This window comes from Megalobrama amblycephala, linkage group LG20 (genome assembly GCF_018812025.1).
Source record: "Megalobrama amblycephala isolate DHTTF-2021 linkage group LG20, ASM1881202v1, whole genome shotgun sequence".
Lineage (NCBI taxonomy): Eukaryota > Metazoa > Chordata > Actinopteri > Cypriniformes > Xenocyprididae > Megalobrama > Megalobrama amblycephala.
The window spans coordinates 34715534-34740008 of record NC_063063.1 but is presented as its reverse complement, the minus strand read 5'-3'; the positions used below and the strand labels follow the sequence as shown (position 1 = coordinate 34740008).

Here is a 24475-nt window from a genome sequence, read left to right as displayed (position 1 = left end):
AAAATGAATGCTAATGAATGCTGGGTTATTAATTATCATAAAAATAATAAAGCAATGCAAAATAAATAAATAAATAAAAATTAAAAAAAAAAGAAATCTTAAAACATGCTTCATTTGCTTTAAGCAAAATATTTTCTTTTGATTTGGGATAAAATATGGACACTCAATAGCTGCGTTTCCATTACTCCTCAAATTGTGGAAAATGAAATTGTGTGAAAAAAAGCCAATGGAAACATGTCAATTTCGGAAAAACTCCCATTTATATCGCGAAAAAAGGTGTTTTTTTGTTTTTGTTTTTTTTAACGCTTGCATAAGGTGGTTTTTTATAGGTCATTTATAGGTCACCTGGTGTACGTAAACACTTGCTAGTGCAGTGGCTGTGATATTTTTAAACCTAATAACATACATTGCCATGATTTTTGGAATGACTTATCGCGAGAGGAAAAAATACATTTTAGTCGCATAAAATCGGTTAATGGAATCGCAGTCTTTTCGCAATAATTTTATATCATCATTTAGAAGATATCGCAAAATGGAAACCCGGCTAGTTAGTCATAGTGCAGTGAGTCGCATTTTGAGGCATAAATATGTAAATTCACATAAACCTGAAAACCTCTAATGGTCCGGATGTCCTGTTTGACTGAAAGTGTGCATCAGGATTAGTGTGTGTAGATCAGAATCAACACGTTAACACTGGTTACTACTGTAATTCATGCTGAACTAAACTCACACCTGGCTCTCATATACAGAAATTAACAAACTCAAAATCACACTCACACGTCATGCGTACCATACAATACCTGTAAGTACTTCTCACTGCCAGTGTCTGTCAATGCCTTTAAATGAAAGACACAGACACTGAGCAGAAACTCTTCAGTCATCAGTTTCATTTAAGCGAAACACTGACTACATAAAATAAGGGATGACATTTTAAAGTGCACCTATTATGCTTTTTCAGATATTGACTTTCATGTAGTGTGTAAAAGGTCTGTTTCAAAGTTTCAAAGATCAAAGTGCAGAGAAAAGAAAGCGTTTTTGAACTGCTGAAACGTGTTGTCAGTAATTCCAGTCTTCCTTCCTGCTCAAACCTATATAGGTTTGTAACTTGCATAATGCCAGACTATGATGTTTATTGGCTGCCGATAAACAGCGATTGCTTTGCCCCACCCCCAAACACGGTAGTTGTATCCGAGACTGGAAGAGTTTGGTTCGTGTTGTTCACGTCTGTTTTCTGCTGCCAAAGCAAATCCACTTTGATGAGATTGATACGGTAAAACTGACGCCATCGTTACTGTCCGTATCACTGCGTATCAAAAGTTAAAATTCGGATATGATAATAAACCAATAACCAGAGAAGAGGAGGCTCTCGGAAAGACGGGGTTTAGAGAGACCAAATCCTTAAGCTAACCGTTTCAGACACTGTGAGAAACTTGTTTCTGCCACGAATTAAAAAAAAAAAAAAAAAGAGAGAATTGCGACTTTTTATCTCACAATGCTGACTTTTTCCTCAGAATTGTGAGATATCAAGTCGCAACTGCAAGTTATAAAGTCAAAATTGCAAGATATAAACTTAATTCTCAGAATTGGACTTTATATCACGTAATTCCGTCTTTATATCACGCAATTCCTCACGCAATTCCCACTTTATATCTCACAATTCCCACTTTATATCTCGCAATTCTGACTTTATATCACACAATTCCCACTTTATATCACGCAATTCCAACTTTATATCTCACAATTCCCACTTTATATCTCACAATTCCCACTTTATATCTCACAATTCCCACTTTATATCACGCAAATCCGACTTTATATCTCGCAATTCTGTCTTTATATCTCACAATTCCCACTTTATATCACGCAAATCCGACTTTATATCTCGCAATTCTGTCTTTATATCTCGCAATTCCTCACGCAATTCCGACTTCATATCACGCACTTCCGACTTCATATCACGCACTTCCGACTTCATATCACGCACTTCCGACTTCATATCACGCACTTCCGTCTTCATATCACGCAATTCCGACTTCATATCACGCACTTCCGACTTCATATCACGCACTTCCGACTTCATATCACGCACTTCCGACTTCATATCACGCACTTCCGACTTCATATCACGCACTTCCGACTTCATATCACGCACTTCCGACTTCATATCACGCACTTCCGACTTCATATCACGCAATTCCGTCTTCATATCACGCAATTCCGACTTCATATCACGCAATTCCGACTTTATAACTCACAACTGCAAGTTTATATCATGTAACTCTGAGAAAAAAAGACAGCAATTGCAAGAAAAAAAGTTTGAATTGTAATAAAGTCGCAATTACTATTTTTTATTCAATGGCAGAAACAAGCTTCCACAGAAAAGAGCTGATGCTCCAAGTATATTATGAGAAAATGAAAGTGTTTTTTGACCTTGGATGAATGTAAACATACTTTACAACAAAACAAAACTAGGAAACTAACATAGCATGGTAGGGGCACTTAGGGTGCTTTCACACTTGGTTCGATTGCCTGGACCGAACCCGAGTTCGATTGCTCCCCCCTCCCCCTGCCCCCACTGGACTGTGTTCACATTACATTATTTGGGTCCGAACTGCGGTTCGTTTGCGTCATCAAACCAGCAGCTGTTTACTCTGTTGCTTAGTAACGACGACGCAGGAGAAGGCAGCAAAATGCATAACGTTGCTCTCCTCACATATATATTTGTTTTTGAACCGTTGGTTTTGTTCATAATGGCACTTGCGTCTATCTGCCGCGAATGTAGAACGCAGAAATGAGATAGGCTACACTACAGCTCTCTGCTTCCAGCACGTCAGTCACACTCATCGGGAAAGTGAGTGAAACACACACAAACACACATTTTTATCAAATAATACGGCATTAATAGCAGTCCATTTACGCAATTTGGTGCGTTTGCATTCATATCAGAAGCGAACCGTACCGGAGCTCACTTGAACCGCACCCCAGACCACCCTTTTTGAGCGGACTTGCGTGCGGTTCCCGAGTTCAGAAGACAGTGTTCGCATCATCCAAACGTACTGAACTCTGACGTCAATCGAACCTGGGTGCGCATCAAAAGTGCTAATGTGAAAGCACCCTTAAACCATGTACATACTCAAAACTGCAATTATATGCAACCTGGACATTGACGGCAGATTTGCAATGAGCTTTATTTGAGAGACGCTCTGTAGCGGTCACTATATACACAGTGCATCACATCCTCTCGTATAGTACAGTGTTGTTTAAATGCAGCACCGGTACTGTGCTTCAGTGTCCTCATGTCACCTCTCATGAACACAGTAAAACCATTCATTTTCCTTTATAAGACTGCATGCTGCGCTTTGAAAGACACGTTCATCTGAAGCGCTTTGATAAACTGAGCACTCAAAGAGTGAAGAATGCTTTAGGGGCTTTAAGAGGGCAGATAAGAACTGCACTAAATGAGAAAATGTTTTTTTCCTTGTATGTTTTGTCCCCATGTGAACAGTTTTCTATTGTGTGATAAATTGTTCAGTTCCCTTCATCTGTGAGGTTGGATGGTCAATTCATACATTTGGGATGTGGGTAAAATCAGAGCTGTGGATCATAGTAATCATGTTAATCTGGGTAAATTACCATGAGCTTCATGAGTGAATAATTGAGGAATAATTTACCTCAAAATGAGCATCTTTTTCTCACCCTCATGACATTTTATTTAAATACTTTTATATTAAAATCTTTCCAGAATTAAAAACCTATGAATTGTGAATTGATTCGCTGTCTATCTGAAGATTCACACCCCTATAGTAGAGCCAATATATTCAAAAAATATATTTTTTTAAAATTATTATAAATAAGAGTTTAACAACTAGAAAAAAAGACTTTTCCAGGTCTATAAATAACACTTAAAATTTGCTCATATATCCAGGTTTTCCAAGGCAGTGGGAATCCTGGTTCATCAATAAAAATTAGTTGTAGAGAGAACAAAATACATAAATAATGGTGTCAGCTTACATCTTGATTTTTGGCCTTTTGAAAGCTTATTTTAATCATTTATGCCATCATGCAGCCCCCTGGTTGAGAACAACCAATCTAAAGTCAATTGCAGTCCTCACACAAAGCATGATATGAATATGTTTTATACTTTAAATGGCACCTTTTTAGTGATTTTTGGAGCTTGTCTGATTTCATTGCATGGAAAAGAGCAGCGTGAACATTCAGCTAAACGTCTACTTTTTGTGTTCTACTGAAGAAATCACGTATATGTGTTTGGAACGACATGAGGGAGAGTAAAAGATGAATCCCTGTAGACAAAAGTGCAGCGGCTCACCTCCAGAAATGTGTCTTTACAGCACAGGAAGTCTTTTCTCTTCATGATGGAGTCAGTGGTCAAAACCAGCTCGTTTCTGCTCAGCGCAGGCTCACCTGGGCAGCCGAACACCGCCTGAGAAAACAAACCTCAGCATGAGTGCTCAAAAAGAATAAACACTGCCTCTAATGCTCAGATTCAGAGCGGCAAGAGAGAGAAAATGACGTGCAAAGTGCTCTTCAGTGTTCCCACAGAGAGCGTTTCTATATCCCAGCATCCTCCAGCACCATTTCAACCAATTAGACTCCACAGAAAGCGGTAATCAGAACGTGAATGGAGATGAAAATAAGCCAGCAGTGATTTTAACTGATGGCGGATCACAACTCTATCATTTCATGAATGTCAGCTCGCATTGAAACAGGCATGACAAACTAGACTTCAATTTCTTTGAAGAAAATTATGTGGTGAAAATGTGATTGGTGAATTAAGGCCCTATAATTTGAATAATTCTACTATTGCACAGTAAAATGTACTAAAATAGAAGTAGTAATAATAAAATGTATTCATTTATTTGTTAAACAAGAAATCAAGTTGTTTTAATTTATATCGTAAACCTCCATTGTGCAGAAGTTTATTTAAAAAAAGTAAATACAACAAAAGCAGCGTAAAATAAAAAATGAATTTAATACATTAATTTGTTTTAATTCATTATTAAAATTGAATTAAACCATTAAAATGGTATCCACACAAAAAAATAAAATGGATTTCATAAGGAATAGATAAACCAGAAAAAAATAAATACAATTATGTCAGAGCCGCATCAAGTTGCAAACACCACTGCCATATCATCTGATCAGCCAATTTGAATATGCATAATTGTAAATTACATTTTAACCCCTTAAGGCATTTTCAGAGTTATTTTTCTGAGTGACAAATAAAAGAGTAGACTCGTAACTCCAAAACTATTTTTTGGTGATGTTCCTCTATATGAGAGCAAATTTTGTGGTGATCGCATAAAAAACCATTTTTGTTTAGTCCTTGTCGCCCCCTAATGGGCATTTTTAAAATTCTACAAAAAATGTTTTTTAAATCTGGATTCAATCTTTTTGTCAACTTGTTTTCTTTCAATTATAGGGCCCTATGAAATCCGTTTTATTTTTTCCCAAATTCCGTTTTTTCCATTTTAATTTTTCTGGATTCAGTTTTTTTCCGTTTTATTTATTTTTTGACTCCATTTTAATGGTTAAATTAAATTTTAGTAATCAAAAAGCATGAAATAATGAATCTTGTCCAATTTACCAACAATTTAATAAAAGTTTAACAAAACAAAAAAAAATACATTTTTTTAGGGCCCTATGATAAACGTTTTATTCTTTCCCCTCAAATTTTATTTTTACCAAAATCTGTTTTCTGGATTCCATTTTAATGGTTTAATTCCATTTTAATAATCAAAAAGCATGTCTTATTAATTGAATTCTTAAAAACAACAATATTTATTAATTTAAAAAATCTATTTTTATGATTTTCTTTTCAGAAGTTCTGCTGTGTATTTAAATTTTTCTGGCAATCAAATGAACGCATACCATTTAATTTATTTTTTAATCATGAAATTAAACTTTTTTTGTCAAACAATGTGCTGCATAACAGAGCTTTACTGTTAAAATTGAAAAATGGAAGAAACACTGAGATTATTGTTTAAAAATATATTTTAATTTATTGTAAAAATAATTTATCTAAATTACAGTAATATGTTTAATCGAACTTTTATTTTGACGGTTTGCCTAGAGCTTTGATTTTCTCTGTGTTTATGACGGTAGTTTTCTCAAACGAAGCGGTTAAATGCTGATGAAGTGACTTTCAGAGCAGCTCTGGAGATGAATTCGTGCGTTTATATAGTGAGGCGACAGAGGACGAAAACACCGCGAGCGTCGCACGTGCTTCAGTGTGCGTGTGAGGCGGTGTGAGGTAAATGAAACTGCGCTTCTGCATCATTAATTTCAGAGGCACACAGGCATGCAGGATTCATGTTTAAATAGTCTTTTTGCGGTTTAATATTCACAGACACTAGTCTATATCGCGATTTAATTTAAGTGTACTGACCTGCTTCATTCATTCATCAAAAATTTGACAAATTCCGTGACATTCCGCGTTATATAGTAAATTCCGTTTTAATGAATGGATTCCGCGATTCCGTGATCACGAAAATTATAGGGCCCGACAATTAGGACAGGTTTTATATTTCATTTTAGAATTGAACGATCGTAGGCCTAATTTCTCTGAGTGAAAAAAAAAAAACATTTGTTCATAATTTTGTCCATATGAAATAAATATATAAAAAATGCACTGTTTATCACATTAGTGTGCTTTAATGTTTAACCAGGAAATTTGTTTTGGAATGCTTTTATTTTGTACAAAATGATAAAAAGTCACACTTGTGGTGTTCATGTAGCATAACGAGAGATTTATAAGCAATTATTTGCAAGCTGGTGATTTTTGACTGGGAACATCACAAGTGTTACAGGGTTTTCAAGCACAGCCCAAGGGTTAAAAATACTCTTTGACATACTCTGATGTTGTCCAGGACTCTTTTGAACTCCAGCGGCTCGTCTTTTCCCTCCATGGCCGCGGGATCGAGTCCGTCTCCGCCGTAGATGAACTGTATGATGTCACCGGTGGAGCTGCGCACCGTCAGATCGTACTGAGAGCACAAGTCCTCCAGAGACTTCACCAGACGCCTCTGTACGACACAAACAGACGATTAATATGCATAAGTGCGTAAATAAACCTGACACTTGTTAAGTGCATCATTATCCGTCTTAATTTATTAGTACGCTATTTACTGTGAATGTGCAAGACTTCTAATTCTTTAGCCGCTAAAGGTAAATTACCAGAAGAATAACAAAGTGGTAAAACTGTTTGTGCTACAAACCAGTGCGTTTATAATTATGCCAATGCATTAAAATATTGTGGTTAGAAATACAGTTTGCAATATCAAGCTGCATTAACAGCTGTTGTGTACAGCTAAAAAAATGAATGGCTTCCAGTGTCGTCTGCTTCCAGGTCATTTACAAATGGCCGCAACCACTCTTTTGTTACAAATAAGCTGAATAAAGGAGGCAAACAGAGACGTGTGCATCTGCCGTCGGACCTGCATGTATCCCGTCTCTGCTGTTTTTACGGCGGTGTCGACCAGACCTTCTCTACCGGCCATAGTGTGAAAGAAGAACTCCGTGGGGGTCAGACCAGAATAAAAGCTGTCTGCCACAAAGCCCTTCGCAGCAGGGAGCTGAAAAATAAAAGAACAATCACACAAACATGTTTCTTTTATTCCATGCAGCCTTTGGTTTGTCTCTTCTTTAACCTCAGAAGCGTTTCCTCCAACCCAACAGAATCATAAAGCATGTTGAAACATTCATCACATGTCCTGGATTGACCTTCAAGCGTATTCTGGTACATTGTGTGATGTTACGGACATGAAAAGGATTGAATTTTTGGACAAAAAGGTAGATAAACTTTGGAATTGATAATGCAAAGATTTCTAGCAGCCAACTAAATAAAGACATGCATTCTTATTATACAAATTTACCTCTTCAAAATAGGGAAAAACTAATTGTAAAGTTTTTAAATAAAGTTGAATGCTACTACAATCTATCCTGCGCAACACAAAAGACTGGCTTTTTTTATTACAAAAAGCATTTATTTGAAATCATTCCAGAGGACAAAAGTTGCTGTAATTGAAGAATCGCTCATGCATGCTGAGAGAAAGTGATAAACACACAAGAAGTGGTTCGCTCTTACTTTGGAGTGCTTTTCAAAGTGAGGCAGCGAACGGTTCTCAAATCCATCAGGAACACGAGAGCCGCTGATGGCCTGCTGCCCGACGCAAGCGATCATCTGTGAGATGTTAATGAATGAACCTGGAGAGGCAGAGATTATTTCAGTTATGCTCTAATCATACGTGACTCACAGGTGTTACGAAATATGAATTTCTTGATTGATTCACATTCTGCATTCTGTCAAGTGCATCTGTGCAGACTTAAGTCGGGATAGAGACAAGGCTGTGAGGTAGAGTTCATGGGGGAAGTTTTTTTTATATATTAGGGCTGTAAAGCGATTAAAATTTTTCATCTAATTAATTACGCAATATATGGCAATTAATTAACCTAATTAATCGAACATCCAATTTGGCTGAGAAATTACCCCCAAAAGAAAATGTATAGTCATTATTTTGTTAAATGAGAAAAGCATCAAATACACATTACAAAAAAGTAGCTTTAGAAAGACATTATATTTGATTCAACATAGAACATTTTATTAGTTTCATGAGAGTGAGTAAATGATGACAGATCTTCATTTTTGGGTGAACTACACCTTTAATGTTTTTTTTTTTATTATTAAAGGCACAATATGTAAGATTTTTGAATTAAAATATCCCAAAGCCACTAGAACAATGTTATATATTTTATTGATTTGTGTACTTACATTATCCTAGATGTTTCTAAGAATGTTTAAATCCAGAGAAATAAGCAGGTTTTAACTGCGCCGCCTATTAATGACATAATACCCGTGTTACCCTCGATTTCCGGTATTATTTTGTAGAAACCATGGAAACACCAAAAACGCTTTAATATTTTATGCGTTTTATTAGACAGGTGAGCAACTGTTTGGATACATTCATCGACAGAAAACTAATCATGTTATATTGCTCAACACAGCAAGTCTTATTGTTTAAATCTCATTTTTTACCACGTGTACCATGTTTTACCATGCCTAATATCGATCTAGCTTACTGCAGTGTGCAACAAGTATCTCATAGTAACCGCCGAGCGAACGCAGAGTAGCATTATAACAACTTTCAACACACAAATGTATATAATTTGATAAAACACATTACTCCATATACGCTTGACCCGAAAAAGCGGAAGTGCTCGTCTGCGGCATAATAAAAGTTCCGCTGCTCTCGAGGCGTCTCGCGCTCGTCTCTCATTAGCAATCGTTCCAGCGGCCTCAATGCCTTTTAGCCGCACCCTGCTTCATACTACAGTAATGTTAATAAATCTTTAATTTAGCTCATCCATGAATATGATTTCTGCCCGAGTCCCGTCGGATTCTTTGCACCGGCTGTAGACGTGAGGACAACACCTTCCATGATTCCGCGAAATCAAGGCGTCATCAAGCTACTCCTTTGTTCTGAATAAGCGCCCTCTAGCGGCGAAAATTACATATTGTGCCTTTAATTCAGATAATTAGGTTTAATGAAATAATACTGTAAATAAAAAGCTAAAACTAGCAGTAGGTGGCAGTAAATATCTAAATGAGGCCTTGAGAAATGTAGGGCCCTATAAAATCAGTTTTATTTTCTCCCAAATTCCGTTTTTTCCGCTTTAATATTTCTGGATTCCGTTTTTTTCTGTTTTATTTATTTTTTACTCCATTTTAATGGTTAAATTAAATTTTAGTAATCAAAAAGCATGTCTAATTTATTGAAATAATGAATCTTGTCCAATTTACCAACAATTTAATAAAAGTTTAACAAAAAAATTATTATTTTTTTAGGGCCCTACGTTTTATTCTTTCCCCTCAAATTTTATTTTTACCAAATTCTGTTTACTGGATTCCATTTTAATGGTTTAATTCCATTTTAATAATCAAAAAGCATGTCTAATTAATTGAGTTCTTAAAAACAACAATATTAAAAAATATATTTTTATGATTTTTTTTTTCATCAGAAGTTCTGTTGTGTATTTAATTTTTTCTGGCAATCAAATGAACGCATACCATTTAATTTATCCTTTAAATCATGAAATTAAACTTTTTTGTCAAACAATGTGCTGCACAGCAGAGCTTTACTGTTCAAATTAAAACATGGAAGAAACACTAAACTAAAATGGAGATTATAGTTTAGAATATATTTTAATAATTTATTATTAAATTAATTTATCTAAATTCTACTGTACAACAGTAATATGTTTCTGTCATATTAAATCAAACTTTTATTTTGACGGTTTGCCTAGAGCTTTGAGTTTCTCTGTGTTTATGACGGTAGTTTTCTCAAACGAAGCGGTTAAATGCTGATGAAGTGACTTTCAGAGCAGCTCTGGAGATGAATTCGTGCGTTCATATAGTGAGGCGACAGAAGACGAAAACACCGCGAGCGTCGCACGTGCTTCAGTGTGCGTGCGCCCGCGCAAGTGCGTGTGAGGCGGTGTGAGGTAAATGAAACTGCGCTTCCACATCATTCATTTCAGAGGCACACAGGCATGCAGGGTTCATGCTTAAATAGTCTTTTTGCGGTTTAATATTCACAGACACTAGTCTATATCGCGATTTAATTTAAGTGTACTGACCTGCTTCATTCATTCATCAAAAATTTGACAAATTCCGTGACATTCCGTGTTATAGGGGTGTAACGATACGCTCAGGTCACGATACGATACGTATCTCGATACGGAGTTCACGATACGATACGTATCACGATATTTTGAACAAAATGAAACTGAAATTCAAACAAGATTTATTAAAAAAACATGAACAAATTTCAATAATTTTCCTTGTTGTACATACAAGATCACATTTCAATAAAATAAATAAATATAAAATTTTAATAAAAACCTTCTGTATTCAAATTAACAGTTGAATAGGGCTGTCTGTCACTGAAAAAAAATGTTAAATTTAACATGAACTTAGAATTATGAATAGGGGCCGTTCACATGTCGCGTCTAAAAACGCGTGGAAGGCGCGGCCGCACCGCTTCTCCTTTCCAAAGCGCTTGCGCTCCCGTGGCGTCGGTCGTTGCTATGCAACCATGAACTGAGCTCTCCAAGAGGATCAGGATGTTTCTGCAAAGGATAAATGATTTCTAGCCCTTGCATTAGTTTTACGACGAGATATATTGATGGAGATAAGATATAAAAAACACCATGTACAGCTATGATCAGCTGTTCGGCTGAGCTTTTGATGTTTTGTTACGGAAAGGCCATAGCTGATCGGTTGATTCTTGTCACACGACCTGCGGTGCGCTTGCGGCATTCTGAGAAGTTGAGAATTGCATGCGCGTCGCGACCGCGTTGATCCCATTATGAGCGCGCCTGCCGCGCGGCTACATTTGAAAATAATAACTGACTTGCACGCGGAAAAGACGCAATATGTGAACGGCCCCACAGAACTTCTTAAAGCAAAGCATCGCAAGCGTCTTTTGCTTTTCTGTGAGCACAGCTGGTGCTGTGCACTGCGGTGAAAGAAAGCCACGACTTTTCTCACGCGACCATGCAAGAGACTGACATGAGAAACGTTTAAACCTGCTTGCAAGATTCAATGTGTGCCCGAAACACTTACTGAACTAGAGAGCTGATTGAGACACACCATCTACGATAAATCGTTACACCCCTAATACTTATAGTAATTTAAAAATGTGGTAGCATTGGATCTGGACAGGAAGGATAACTCTGGGAGTTGGAAGGGGTGTGTCGCGATTCTGCCTTCTCACATCGCGATACAGGTTCGTGGACCTGCGTATCGCGATTTCGGTTTCATATCGCATATCGTTACAGCCCTACCGTGTTATATAGTAAATTCCGTTTTTATGAATGGATTCCGTGATCGCGGAAATTATAGGGCCCTAGAAATGTATGGCACATTGCATGTCTATGCCTCAAATCTTTAATTAGGATCTACTCCAAGTTGCATTAGGGAGGTGCTGATGGTACCTTTGGATCCACACAGAGCCATGATCAACGGACTGTTGCTTTTGTCCAGTTCTCTCAAACATGCACTGCCAGCGTGATCTCTGATGACAGACAGCTCCTTCAGGATTAACGCCTGGACACACACATATACATCACACAGAGATAATCAGCAGAGAAACAAAGATCTGTGTAACACCACAGTGACTCATTTTCTCTCTCACCTCCAGAGTTTCCTCAGCGGTGCAGCCCGGCTGCTGCTGTAATCTGCCTGTCTTCAGGGCTTCGATATATTCATCACATTTCTTATATCCATCGTCCAGTAGTTCCTGTTTGGCCTTCAAGAGTCCCTGTCCGGGCGTCACGTCTCCGATACCGATAGAGAAGCCTCGATTTGCTTCAACAAAGAAATCATGAAAACATCAAACCCATCATGACTTTAACCAGACACACACAGAAACACACACTGAAGACTCACAGAGGTAAACGGGAGCCAGACGGGCCAGACGTGACATGGCATCCGCGGCCTCCTGCTGACCCCAGTCTCGCAATAGGATGTAGAAGATGTTGTTCTTGGATCCGGATCCCAGAGTTCCTTTATCCATACTGCCGCACATCAGCTCACTGTTCTGGATCACCACAACTGCATGAAGATATACGGGTTACAGCTTTAAAGTCCCTTTGAAATCCATTTTATTTTTCCCCCAAATGTCTAATTAATTGAAATCATGAAACTTACACAATTGAACAAATGTAATCATAGATGATTTTTCTAGTGCCTTGCGTGACTTAAAAGTGCTGTTGAGTGACTCACATGAATCGTTGGAACACAGATCCTCCCCTTTACCGCAGTACTGTTTGCCTTTGGTGCGCAGGTTGGCCTTCACTGGACAGCTTTTACTGGGCTTGAGTATCAGACTAAAGATCTGCTTCCCCGTCCACAGCCTGATTGGCTAAAACAAAACACAAAAGTCACCTCACAGGTCAACTTCATTACACTTTTAAAGGTGCCATAGAACGTCTTTTTAAAAGATGTAATATAAGTCTAAGGTGTCCCCTGAATGTGTCTGTGAAGTTTCAGCTCAAAATACCCCATAGATTTTTTTTAATTCATTTTTTTAATTGCCTATTTTGGGGCATCATTAAATATGCGCCGATTCAGGCTGCGGCCCCTTTAAATCTCATGCTCCCCTCCCCCGGAGCTCGCGCTTGCCTTAACCAGCATCATCAAAGTTCACACAGCTAATATAACCCTCAAAATGGATCTTTACAAAGTGTTCGTCATGCAGCATGTCTAATCGTGTAAGTATGGTATTTATTTGGATGTTTACATTTGATTCTGAATGAGTTTGATGGTGCTCCGTGGCTAAAGCTAACATTACACACTGTTGGAGAGATTTATAAAGAATGAAGTTGTGTTTATGAATTATACAGACTGCAAGTGTTTCAAAAATGAAAATAACGACGGCTCTTTTGTCTCCATGAATATAGTAATAAACGATGGTAACTTTAACCACATTTAACAGTACATTAGCAACATGCTAACGAAACATTTAGAAAGACAATTTACAAATATCACTAAAAATATCATGATATCATGGATCATGTCAGTTATTATTGCTCCATCTGCCATTTTTCGCTATTGTCCTTGCTTACCTAGTCTGATGATTCAGCTGTGCACAGATCCAGACGTTAATACTGGCTGCCCTTGTGTAATGCCTTGAACATAAGCTGGCATATGCAAATATTGGGGGCGTACATATTAATGATCCCGACTGTTACGTTGCAGACTCACTTGAGACTCACTGTATGTCATTTCCATGTACTGAACTCTTGTTATTTAACTATGCCAAGGTAAATTCAATTTTTAACTCTAGGGCACCTTTAAATAATATGTGCATAACCTTGAGGAAAAGTTTTGTATCTACCTTAAAAAGTCAAAGTAACCCCCACACAGAGACAAAATCAATTCAAACAAACAAAAAAATGTCTCTCCAATAAAAAAACTTTCCTTTTTTCTAAGACGGCTCGGAAAAAAAAGAGCATGTACAGCCTTTATAAGGAAAGAATCAGCACTGGAGGGGCAATTTTGTCATTTTCCCTCAACAGAGCATCAATTTCACCTTTATGACAGACAGAAAGAGAGAGGGTGGATGAGAGAGGATCATTCAATCACCTTGAGAATAGCAGGATGAGGGAGGGAGATCTTGATTTTCTCATCTTTCCCCACCAGGATGGAGGCAACGATCTGACAGGCTTTGGTTCGGTCGAAGAAAGTGTCTTTGAGCGTGAGCAGGTAGGCACCTGTTACATGATACAAAAAAAAAACCTGAATATAAGCAGTTTAACAGCGCCATCTTCAGGTGAGACATCAGAGAACATCAGATGCTGAAATCTGATTGGCTCAGGTGGAAAAGGCAGAACTTACCTGTCAGGAAGTCCTGAATGGCTGCGATCAGCGGCTCACCGTTTCTGGGAGTGACCAGATTTGCCTTCGTCTATGAGAGGAACACATGAAGAGGGAATTATTTAATTAGCAGATGCCATATTCTGACTGAGGGCGGTTTAGCTTCTCTTTCTCACCCCCATGAGGATGAGAGCTTCAGCTTTAGCTTCTTCCGTCTGCGGCAGGTGAAGGTTCATCTCGTCTCCGTCAAAATCAGCGTTGTACGGCGTGCACACACACTCGTTGAAACGAAACGTCCGATGAGGTTTCACACGCGCCTAGAACAGGAAACAAGAGCAATTTCACACATTGATTCAATATCAATGACTTATTTATAAAATATTTAATTATATAATTAGCAATAAAATGGAAGAGGTGATTGGTTCTACAGCGATCTGTTTCGCCACATTAAAGAGCGCCAAAACCACATTTATTATTTGTTTAAAATACTGACAATTTTGATAGCTGAGACTGTTGCATTTCAAAAGTAAAAGCACAAAGTTTATTGCGATTATTGGGTGAGATGCATGCTATAAATGTTTAGTGAAGTTTTGTTCACATACACATCAATTGAAAATAGCAGACTAAAATATTGAAGATCATTCAAATCTGATTCATCATGCTTTCTTCATACCATCTTTAAAATGTTGCTTTGCGCCCACATAAACGGCCCCAAAGAGTTTCATTGAACAAATGAGGAATAATAACTCACAATATGAGCCATGATACTGAGTTTGTGCAGAGACGGCTGCCGGTTAAACAGCACAATGTCACCATCAATCATGTGTCTCTCAACCACGTCACCGTACTTCAGCTCTTGAGCCATCTTCTCTCGGTTACCGTACTTCAAGAACCTGAAGCCACAACATTCAGACGATGAACAAATGATGAAGGATGAGTGAATGGAAGAATGAAAAACTTTCTTTGAGAAGTTTTAAAGAATGTATGAATAATGAAAGTGGATGGTGATTTATACCATCATGTACCGATGATGCTATAATCCAATATTTTGAATGCATCACTATTTTTTTGTTCGTAGCTGTGCTTTTATGATGCAATCATAGGATTATGATCACATAATTAAGAGTAAATGATGACAGAACATTCATTTTTGGATGATTTTGAGCAGAGAGAAAACGAGGAGTGTGTATTTGACCTCTTCATCTGCATGTGTCTCTGTTGAATGAAGTTTGCTCCTGGGTGAAGATCAGGACCGTTACGCACCAGCTTCCTCATCAGCTCAATGTTGGCTTTATTTACCTTGAAGAAAACATGCACATCATATTTAAAACATAAAAAAAATGATATACTTGCACCAATTACTGACCCATCAATCATCCATTGCATTATAACCAGGGTTTGTTTAGCGCATACGAACCGGAATGCATATGATACGCAAGTTATTAATATTAGAAACATTAAAATTTTTCTTCCATGTTTTTATTTTAACAGTAAGCCTCTGACCTTCTCTGGGTAGGTGAGGATTTTGGCGACGTGCACAGGTACAGCGACCTCATCGATCCTCAGGTTTGGGTCGGGAGAGATGACCGTTCTGCCGGAGAAATCCACTCTCTTTCCAGACAGGTTACCACGAAACCGCCCTGAAAATAGCAAAACAAGGCAAGTTGACGTGACACATCGATGCTGGAGGCGTCTAATGTCAAAGCAGCAGACAAATATAACACTGCCATTTCTACAGAGACTCATGGGAAAGGCTGGCGGTTCAGAGAAGCCCTTGAGCTCTCAGCAGGTCATACCCTGTTTTCCCTTGAGTCTTTGCACAAAGCCGCGGGTCCATTTCTTGGGTGCCATATTGAGCGGGATGCCTGACAGCTCGCTGTTGATGTACAGAGCGCACTGGAGCTGCAGGAAGTCCCAGTCCTCCATGATCATCTGGGTTTTGGCTCCTGACATGCGGTGCTGTGGATTTAAACAAGTACAATTATTACTAACATTTCTAAATGATCAACAAGATCAAAACTGCTGATAAACCAGCTCAAAATCCCCCACAGATCATTTATTATAGCTTGTCAAATTTGCCCCTATTTGGATGTGAGCAAAAACACGCCGTTTTTGTGTGTGTCCCTTTAAATGCAAATGAGCTGCTGCTCCCGGCCCCCTTTCCAGAAGAGGGCGGAGCTTTAACAGCTCAACAACAACAAAGCTGGAGAATCTCACGCAGCCAAAATGACGACAGTGTTCAGCCTTACATTGTTCAAACCGGAGTCGACACAGATGGAGAGACTCAGGAAGAAGTTACAACTTTTAGACGTTTCTGAATGGTTAGTGGATAAATTTATGTAGTTGCTGTGGAGTTGATTCAACTCATCCACTAGCATGTGCCGTCATGTTCATCTTTTGTGCAAAACCCGTATGGACGCGTACCTGTTTCAGTGCTTCCCACAGGTTTGAAATATTCTTGCAGTGGTAGCCGGGTGAAAAATCCTCCTATTACCCACGGCACAAAAATGGTCTACTACATGTGACAAACAACATATACTGTATGATTTTTAATAGTATTTTTATTTATTGAAATTCATTTTAATTACATAACATACTATTACATTTAATTACATACCAATATTATGCATTGTAAGTTGTGCAAAATTACAGCATTTAAATGGTTCTCCTTGCTATGTCATATAGTGTCTCTCTCAGTGAATGGGACACAAATTTTACTAGTAAAATTTATATAATGAATAATATACGTCAAATAATGTTCTTAGTCTTTTCTTCCTGTGGGGGACACTACAATAATTTACTATGAATTAAATGGAAATCAAATTAAATACAATTTATTGTGTAACCAAAATACCAATAATGCCCAGAAGAAAAAAAAAACGTTTAATTCTAAACAAGCCCGAAATACACTGGGACTTTTATTTTGAAATGTCTACACAACTGCGGGCTGATCTTTCAGATTCTTACAACCATTTAAAACATATTATACAAAGGCCATAAAGTAGACATTGTCAAAGTTCATCAACTTGAGTTCATTAGCAATCGCTTGGCATAAATCTGCGCTTTTCATTGATTGAGAATCACTTTGAAGCAGTCTGAAGCGCTGTTGCGCACGTGGGAATGTCAGCGGGAGTAAACAGTTCTGAAGCACAAGTAACGAGCAGGTACGAAACGCATAGGGCGCGGGGAGATTTTCCACTAGTTATTCGATCGCGAATGGTTTAATTATCTTGGGCGGATACAAAAGTATAAGAGGATAAAAATAATAAAAGCATAAATGTGTCTCCAAATATACTTGGGCGGCCGTTAATATACCTGGGCGGCCCGCCCAAGTAAAGTCTTTGTGTGGGAAGCACTGTGTTTGCCAAACAGAGTCATACACACCAGGCTATCGTTTATGATTGCTATCAAATGCTATGAATGGTCTAATATTTTTTTCCAAAATATCGCTCAGACAGAAACGCTCCTTTTTTAGCAATTGAGCTTGCCAGGGTCAACTTGCAAGCTATCCAAGCTAACGAGACTCTAAATATTGTTCAGAACAGTTAGCATGCTTTGCTTGAACTGGTAAACCGTTGTCGCTTGCGAAAACAAAAATGACGGTGCCGTGGGTGGAAACGTGCAGATTACGGGGCGGTAATATTATAATAAGATCCCCTTCCTACATCACTAGGGGAGTGAAATCTGAGCGGCTCCTTTTTTAACATGCTTGCAGAGAAAGGCTTGCCAAAACAAAGTTACTAGATTGTCCTTTTTCACATTTTCTGTGATGGTAGATACACTGGTGACCCGCTTATAGCACTTAAAGACGGAAAAAGTCAGATTTTCTTTAATTTAATGCATGTAATTATGTCTTTATTCAACTAAAGTTGGATGGAAAAGAGAGATTTGAGAGTAATTACATTGGATCACTTGTTTTTCACATCCTTCTTTATGTAAAAGCAGCAATATTTCAAATGCATCCACTTCCATTGCATGGTAGATCTGCAACAACTAATCGGTAAAACTGATAATTGTCAACGATTATCAATTAATCGCGTCCGCACACTGTGTGGGAAAAACACTCCAGTCATTTCTATGGAAAAAATGTTAGTTTTTCCTCGGCAATCGTCTACTAGGCATCTCAAACGAGCCTGATGTGACCTGCGTACCTTCTTGATGACGTCGTTGAGGAAGATGATTTCCGTTAGCTTCATGGTAAGATCATCTTCATTGGTGCCTGATTTGAGGTCGCTGACGACGGAAGGCCGGATGCAGAGGGGCGGCACTAACAGGCGTGTCAGGATGAGGTCAGCGGGTTTTCCGGATTCTGGATTCATCAGAAGAAGAGGAACATCCTCGTTTGGAATCCTCCGGAAGAGATTCAACACGACCAGAGGATTGAGGTTTTCCTGGATGACAAAAAACGAGAAGAGGAAATATAAAACTTTCAGTTATATCAGATAAAACAACACTGCAAAATCCACAAAACAGTTTTCCTGCATCCTGATTGGTGGATATTAACCTGTGCTCTGGTCAGTAGTGACTCCACTTCTTTGTTGTGTTCAATGGCCACATCAAATGACTGGAGGAAATCTGACACCATGGGATCGATGACTTTCTTTGTGGTCTTATACTTTTCATGAATGATCTTCAGCAAGCCACATTTCTTTACGGGGCCTGGAGAGACATGAGCAATATTTCATCACATTATAATAATAAATGCAGAAGAGTGCAGAATTCATCCAGCCGGTGTTTTACCGTTAAACGCGTTGCAGTTCGCGCATACGGTCTTCTTCCTGCATTTGTCAGAGATCTTCTTCTTGAGGCCGCGCTTCTGCAGATACGCCAGTCCAGGTCTACGCAAGTAATCCAGAAACTGAAGCTTTTCCTCTTTGGCGAGAAGGATGTGAGAACACGTCTTACAGATCATCTGAATGAACAAGAATATAAATAAGATTCACATAACTGGGTCAATACTATAAAATAATAAAAACTATAAAATTTAAATATTTAGAATATAACTAATACAATATAACTCATAAAATCAATGTGAAAATTGAGCAAAAAATACTGATTTCTGCAGTATTATAATGTATAATGATATACGAAATATGTAATTTATTAAAATCATATTAAATTTATATTGGATAATTTATTATTATTTAGTTAGGTTTTATTATATTTACTAAATTACATTACATTTATATGATTACGACTGATACTGTATTATATATTGTTTATATTTATAGTTTTTATAATTATATAAAAATAATAAGTTAATAATATGAGTTATAACAATACAAATCAATAAATTCAGTAAATAATAAAAATGAATAAAGTCAATAATATACAATTTATAATATAAATCATAAGTACGTAATATCAGTTTTACTAAATTATATTATATTTGAAATACACATGTAATTTAGTAAAAATCATATTAAATGCATTAGTTTTTATTATTTTACCAGTTTATATTATATTTATATGAATGTAATTTATATTTATATAAACTAAATATTATACGTATACATTGTAGATTATACGTAATACATTATATGTAGTTTATTAACTCAAATATTTATATTGTATAGTATATTTAGTTTTTATATTTTGACTATAAATTATATGACTATGATTTATATTATAGATTTTATATTATTGACTTAATATTTTTATATTATGACTCATACAATACATAAATTATACAAAACTTTAATAAGTCGATAATATACAATAATTTATAATATAAATCATAAGCACGCAATATTATTTTTACTAAATTATATTATTTGACATACACATGTAATTTAGTAAAATTCATATTAAAGTTATATTGTATATTATTTACAGTTTATTATTTTACCAGTTTATATTATAATTGAATGAATATCATTTATATTTATATATATTAAAATATATTATATTTGCAAAATATGTAATTTATTAAAAATCATATATTTATATTGTATTATACATTTTATATTATTGGCTTAATATTGTTATATGACTCATAATACAATACATAAAATATTATACAATACATTTGTCAATAATATACAATAATTTACAATACAATTTAAATTATAATACATAATGTTGTTTTTACTAAATTATATTTGATATACATAATATTTTGTAATTAATTAAAAATCATACATTTACATTGTTTAATAAATTATTATTTAATTACCAGTTTATATGAATATAATTCATATTGTATTACATATTATTTATATATACTACATTATATTATATTTGGTAAACATAACATCAATACAAATCATATATTTATTACGGGTTTTATTATTTTTTACTTAACATTATATGTATATGAATATGAGTTATATTGAATTATAGATTTATATTTATAGGTTTTATATTGTCGACTTAATATTTTTCTGAGACATAATATATAATACGTAATAATATAAATACATAATACAATAAAAACAATCGTACGCCCAATTTTCTGTCGTACATTTGTTTCTGTAAACAAGTGCCACAGTGAACTTGCCTGCAGGATCCCAACAATAGCTTTAAAGTATCCGATATGAAAGCAGGGCAGCTCCAGATCCAGATATCCGTAGTGTCCGAGACAGTCAGCAAGGTTCTTCCCACAGGTTTCACACGGTCTGTCCTTCTCGCTGGTACCCTGAACACAAGAGAGAGACGATCAAGCCTCTTTTAATCATCTAAAAAGCCATATTCACATTTTATTATGAGTGTAGCGAGTGTATTTGTGCGGTCACCATGCGGTGGTCCAGGACTCCATACTGCAGCGGTGTGTGGCTGGTGTCTTGGCTGTAGAGGTTCTTGCTGACCACCTGAATGTGAGCCTGTTGTCTCATCTGCTCTGCTGATTTCATGCCAAAACAGATGTGACTTCTGATAAAATCAGAGAAACAAACATCAATAGACTTTTACATGCATGATTACATTCATAAACACATGCACAGTCAGACACCTAGCTGGCATATTTGTATATAAAGTTCTGATGAAACATGTTTATCCTGCATGCAACCCACAAACTTACATCTTTTTGGCCACATCCGTCTCTCTAAACTGCTCCTTCACCATGACTGCGGCGCGTCCACGCACTCAGCGTGTGAATTTAGTGAAATCAATATTAATTTTAGCGTACACTGCAGTGTTTAATGAAGATCTCGTCTGATCCTTGTGCCACATGCAGCACTACTTTGACGTCGCATCCATGCGCCTTTCATGAAGACTGAGCGCGTCACGGCGCGTCATCTGCGCTCAGCGACACCTGCCGACGGGGAGCGCTCTGAAAAACATAAACAATTAGCAAAGTCTTGTTAAAATTGTTATATTTGGAGCAAAATCAGTTACATGTTAATGAGTATGAATTATAAACATTTTGGAGTTTAGTTGTGTACGCTTTGAAAGGTTTGCATTTTTAGACACATCCACTAGATGTCACTGCTCTCTTATTTATACACCGTAAAATACAGTATAAACATTTTAAAATAATTATTTTTCAACTAATGAGCACAGGAATGCCAAGCAGATGTTAATTAGCAATATTATTCATTTATTCAAGTATTGATTTGCATAAACAAGCTCTGTTTGACACTAATGAACCCCTGCAGCCTGCAATTCTGATGCAAAAATTGACAAGTGCGCCTTCACGTTCAAGGAACAGGAACCTTGAGTTTTCATAATTATATTTTGTAAATAATTCAATACCTGAGGGTCAAATATCCTCTCTGATATATTTAGTGAAATATCATGACTTGTCAAATATCGCGAGGATTTGACTTGGCCCATAATGGCCCAGATCGATGATGTTATTTCACTCGAATGATTTGCACGGGTTTCTGTGAGCAGACACAATTATTTAATTGATTTTCCTGTCATAAATAATAACATACTCATTTAACACACACACACACACACACACACACACACACACTCTCTCTCTCTCTCTCTCTCTCTCTCTCTCACACACACACACATTTCACTCCCTCACCTGTCAATCATTTTATGACTGAACTAAACGGCGCCTATAAGCCGATGGGATCGCGGGAAACGAATGACCCCATCAGGGAGAAATGAAAACATGACTAAATATAGTATGTAGGCCTAAGTCTCAAATACTATAAATCCTGATGTTTTCTGTGAGTTTGGGAGAAGTAGTACCTTCTTTGCCTCTGTAATGCTGGATTAGTGGCGGTTGCCAGTGAGACGTTTGAACGCTACGTTTGCCGCCAAAAAAGAAATAACCGTTAACAAGCTCGTGTCACTGATAAAGGCTTTGATGTTGTTGATCTTCAAGACAGCCAAAGTGACTCGAAATACAGCCTTTTAAATCAATACAAGTATATATTGCGTCTGATTGGTTGTTCCTTCTCAACGAAAAGCAAATTTGCTTTCCAGAGCCTTCATCCTCTCTGTTCCTCAGTAGTGGAATGCGATCCGATGACGATCCGATGAGACCACACAACGATCATGAGTAAAACTAAAAACCAGGGTTGCCAGGTTTTCACAACAAATCGATCCTCAAAACTAGTCCAAAACTATCGGGGGTCCCACATGAAAAATTACAGTCTGGGGGGTAAAATTCACGTTTTTGGCGGGACTCCACAGGTAAAATTTGCATTCCAAGGACTAAATATCACGTTATTTTGGGTCGATTCAACCCTCGGACACGAAAAACAACCCGCGGCAACAGTGTTAAAGTAGCCCAGTTCCCCTCGGACTTGGCAACACTGCCAAAAACAAAGGTACATCACAGGGTTGCCAGGTTTTCACAACAAAACCCGCCCGATTGCTACTCAAAACTAGCCCAATCACGTTTCAGGGGAGGTCCCCCAGTAAAAAAAAACATTTCGGGGGGTAAAATCCACGTTTTTGGTGGGGTTCCTGGTAACATTCATTTCATGACTGAACTAAACGCCGCCTATAAGCCCATGGGATCGCGGGAAACGAATGACCCCATCAGAAATGAAATGAAAACACAACTAAATATAGTATGTAAGTCTCAAATACTATAAATCCTGATGTTTTCTGTGAATTTGGGAGAAGTAGTACCTTCTTTGCCTCTGTAATGCTGGATTAGCCAAAAAAAAGAAATAACCGTTAACAAGCTTGTGTCACTGATAAAGGCTTTGTTGGTCTTCAAGACAGCCAAAGTGACTCGAAATACAGCCTTTTCTCAATACTCAATACAAGCGTATATTGCGTCTGCTTGGTTGTTCCTTCACAACGAACCGCAAATTCGCTTTCCAGAGCCTTCATCCTCTCTGTTCCTCAGTAGTGGAATGCGATCCGATGACGATCCGATGAGACCACACAATGATCATGAGTAAAACTAAAAACCAGGGTTGCCAGATTTTCACAACAAAACCCTCCCGATTGCTCCTCAAAACTAGCCTAATTGCATTTCAGGGGGTCACAGTAAAAATCACGGTCTGTGGGGTAAAATTCACGTTTTTGGACTCCACAGGTACTCCACAGGTAAAATTTGCATTCCAGGGACCAAGGCTACGTCCACACAAATCCAGAGTTTACCCTATCTGATCTTCGAGAAATTCGAATAATAAAAACCGTTTTGTGGCTCTTTAAGGTGTCGTGACAGATTGCTGTAGTGCCTCAGCTCAAGCGGCTCGTGAACTGATCATCTCTTCCTACTAGTTAATTTATAGCATCAAATAAACATAAATGAACATCAGAAGGAATGTTGTTTCAAATGCGAAAAGACGTCAGTACACACCATTTTTCAAGTCTATCTTCTAATCTTCTAATTCCTGACTGCTTTGTCAGACAAAATGGCAGATTCGGCATTACGATTGGTTAGATTGCTTGTCAATCAAACTCCCGGCGGGGTTCCTGGTAAAATTTGTATTCCAGGGGCTGAATATCATGCTATTTTCATGTAGCTTCAACCCGTAGACATGAAAAACAACCCACGGCAACAGTGTTAAAGTAGCCATGATAATTAATCATGATAAGTAATTATGATATTAATGTGGCAGTATTAAAATAGTCCGCATACTGCTACTCAACAAACTTGCAGATTTGAATTTTTAACAGAATCTGTAACCCTTTCTGGCTATTAATTTAAAAGTAGTAAAA

The 24475-nt window shown here is 37.2% G+C and overlaps 1 protein-coding gene across 2 annotated transcripts in view; it reads right to left on the bottom strand.

The window, feature by feature from the left end:
• The window catches only part of polr3a (polymerase (RNA) III (DNA directed) polypeptide A), a 36346-nt gene extending 13587 nt beyond the window's left edge, over nucleotides 1-22759 (bottom strand). The window contains exons 1-23 of one of the 2 annotated variants that reach the window (XM_048170663.1): nucleotides 22541-22759; nucleotides 21414-21665; nucleotides 21130-21265; nucleotides 20895-21032; nucleotides 19136-19307; nucleotides 18900-19054; nucleotides 18547-18786; nucleotides 16192-16354; nucleotides 15899-16035; nucleotides 15591-15694; nucleotides 15147-15288; nucleotides 14572-14712; nucleotides 14417-14486; nucleotides 14165-14292; nucleotides 12803-12941; nucleotides 12467-12631; nucleotides 12213-12385; nucleotides 12013-12124; nucleotides 8105-8223; nucleotides 7455-7592; nucleotides 6873-7043; nucleotides 4328-4441; nucleotides 801-836 (exon numbers count right to left, since the gene is read on the bottom strand). In XM_048170663.1, the coding sequence (XP_048026620.1) occupies nucleotides 801-836; nucleotides 4328-4441; nucleotides 6873-7043; nucleotides 7455-7592; nucleotides 8105-8223; nucleotides 12013-12124; nucleotides 12213-12385; nucleotides 12467-12631; nucleotides 12803-12941; nucleotides 14165-14292; nucleotides 14417-14486; nucleotides 14572-14712; nucleotides 15147-15288; nucleotides 15591-15694; nucleotides 15899-16035; nucleotides 16192-16354; nucleotides 18547-18786; nucleotides 18900-19054; nucleotides 19136-19307; nucleotides 20895-21032; nucleotides 21130-21265; nucleotides 21414-21457 (2937 nt within the window). In that variant the 5' untranslated portion in view covers nucleotides 21458-21665; nucleotides 22541-22759. The remainder of the gene's footprint in view (nucleotides 1-800; nucleotides 837-4327; nucleotides 4442-6872; nucleotides 7044-7454; nucleotides 7593-8104; nucleotides 8224-12012; nucleotides 12125-12212; nucleotides 12386-12466; nucleotides 12632-12802; nucleotides 12942-14164; nucleotides 14293-14416; nucleotides 14487-14571; nucleotides 14713-15146; nucleotides 15289-15590; nucleotides 15695-15898; nucleotides 16036-16191; nucleotides 16355-18546; nucleotides 18787-18899; nucleotides 19055-19135; nucleotides 19308-20894; nucleotides 21033-21129; nucleotides 21266-21413; nucleotides 21666-22540) is intronic. The other variant, XM_048170664.1, reaches the window with a different exon arrangement.
• Between the last annotated feature and the right edge of the window lie 1716 nt (nucleotides 22760-24475).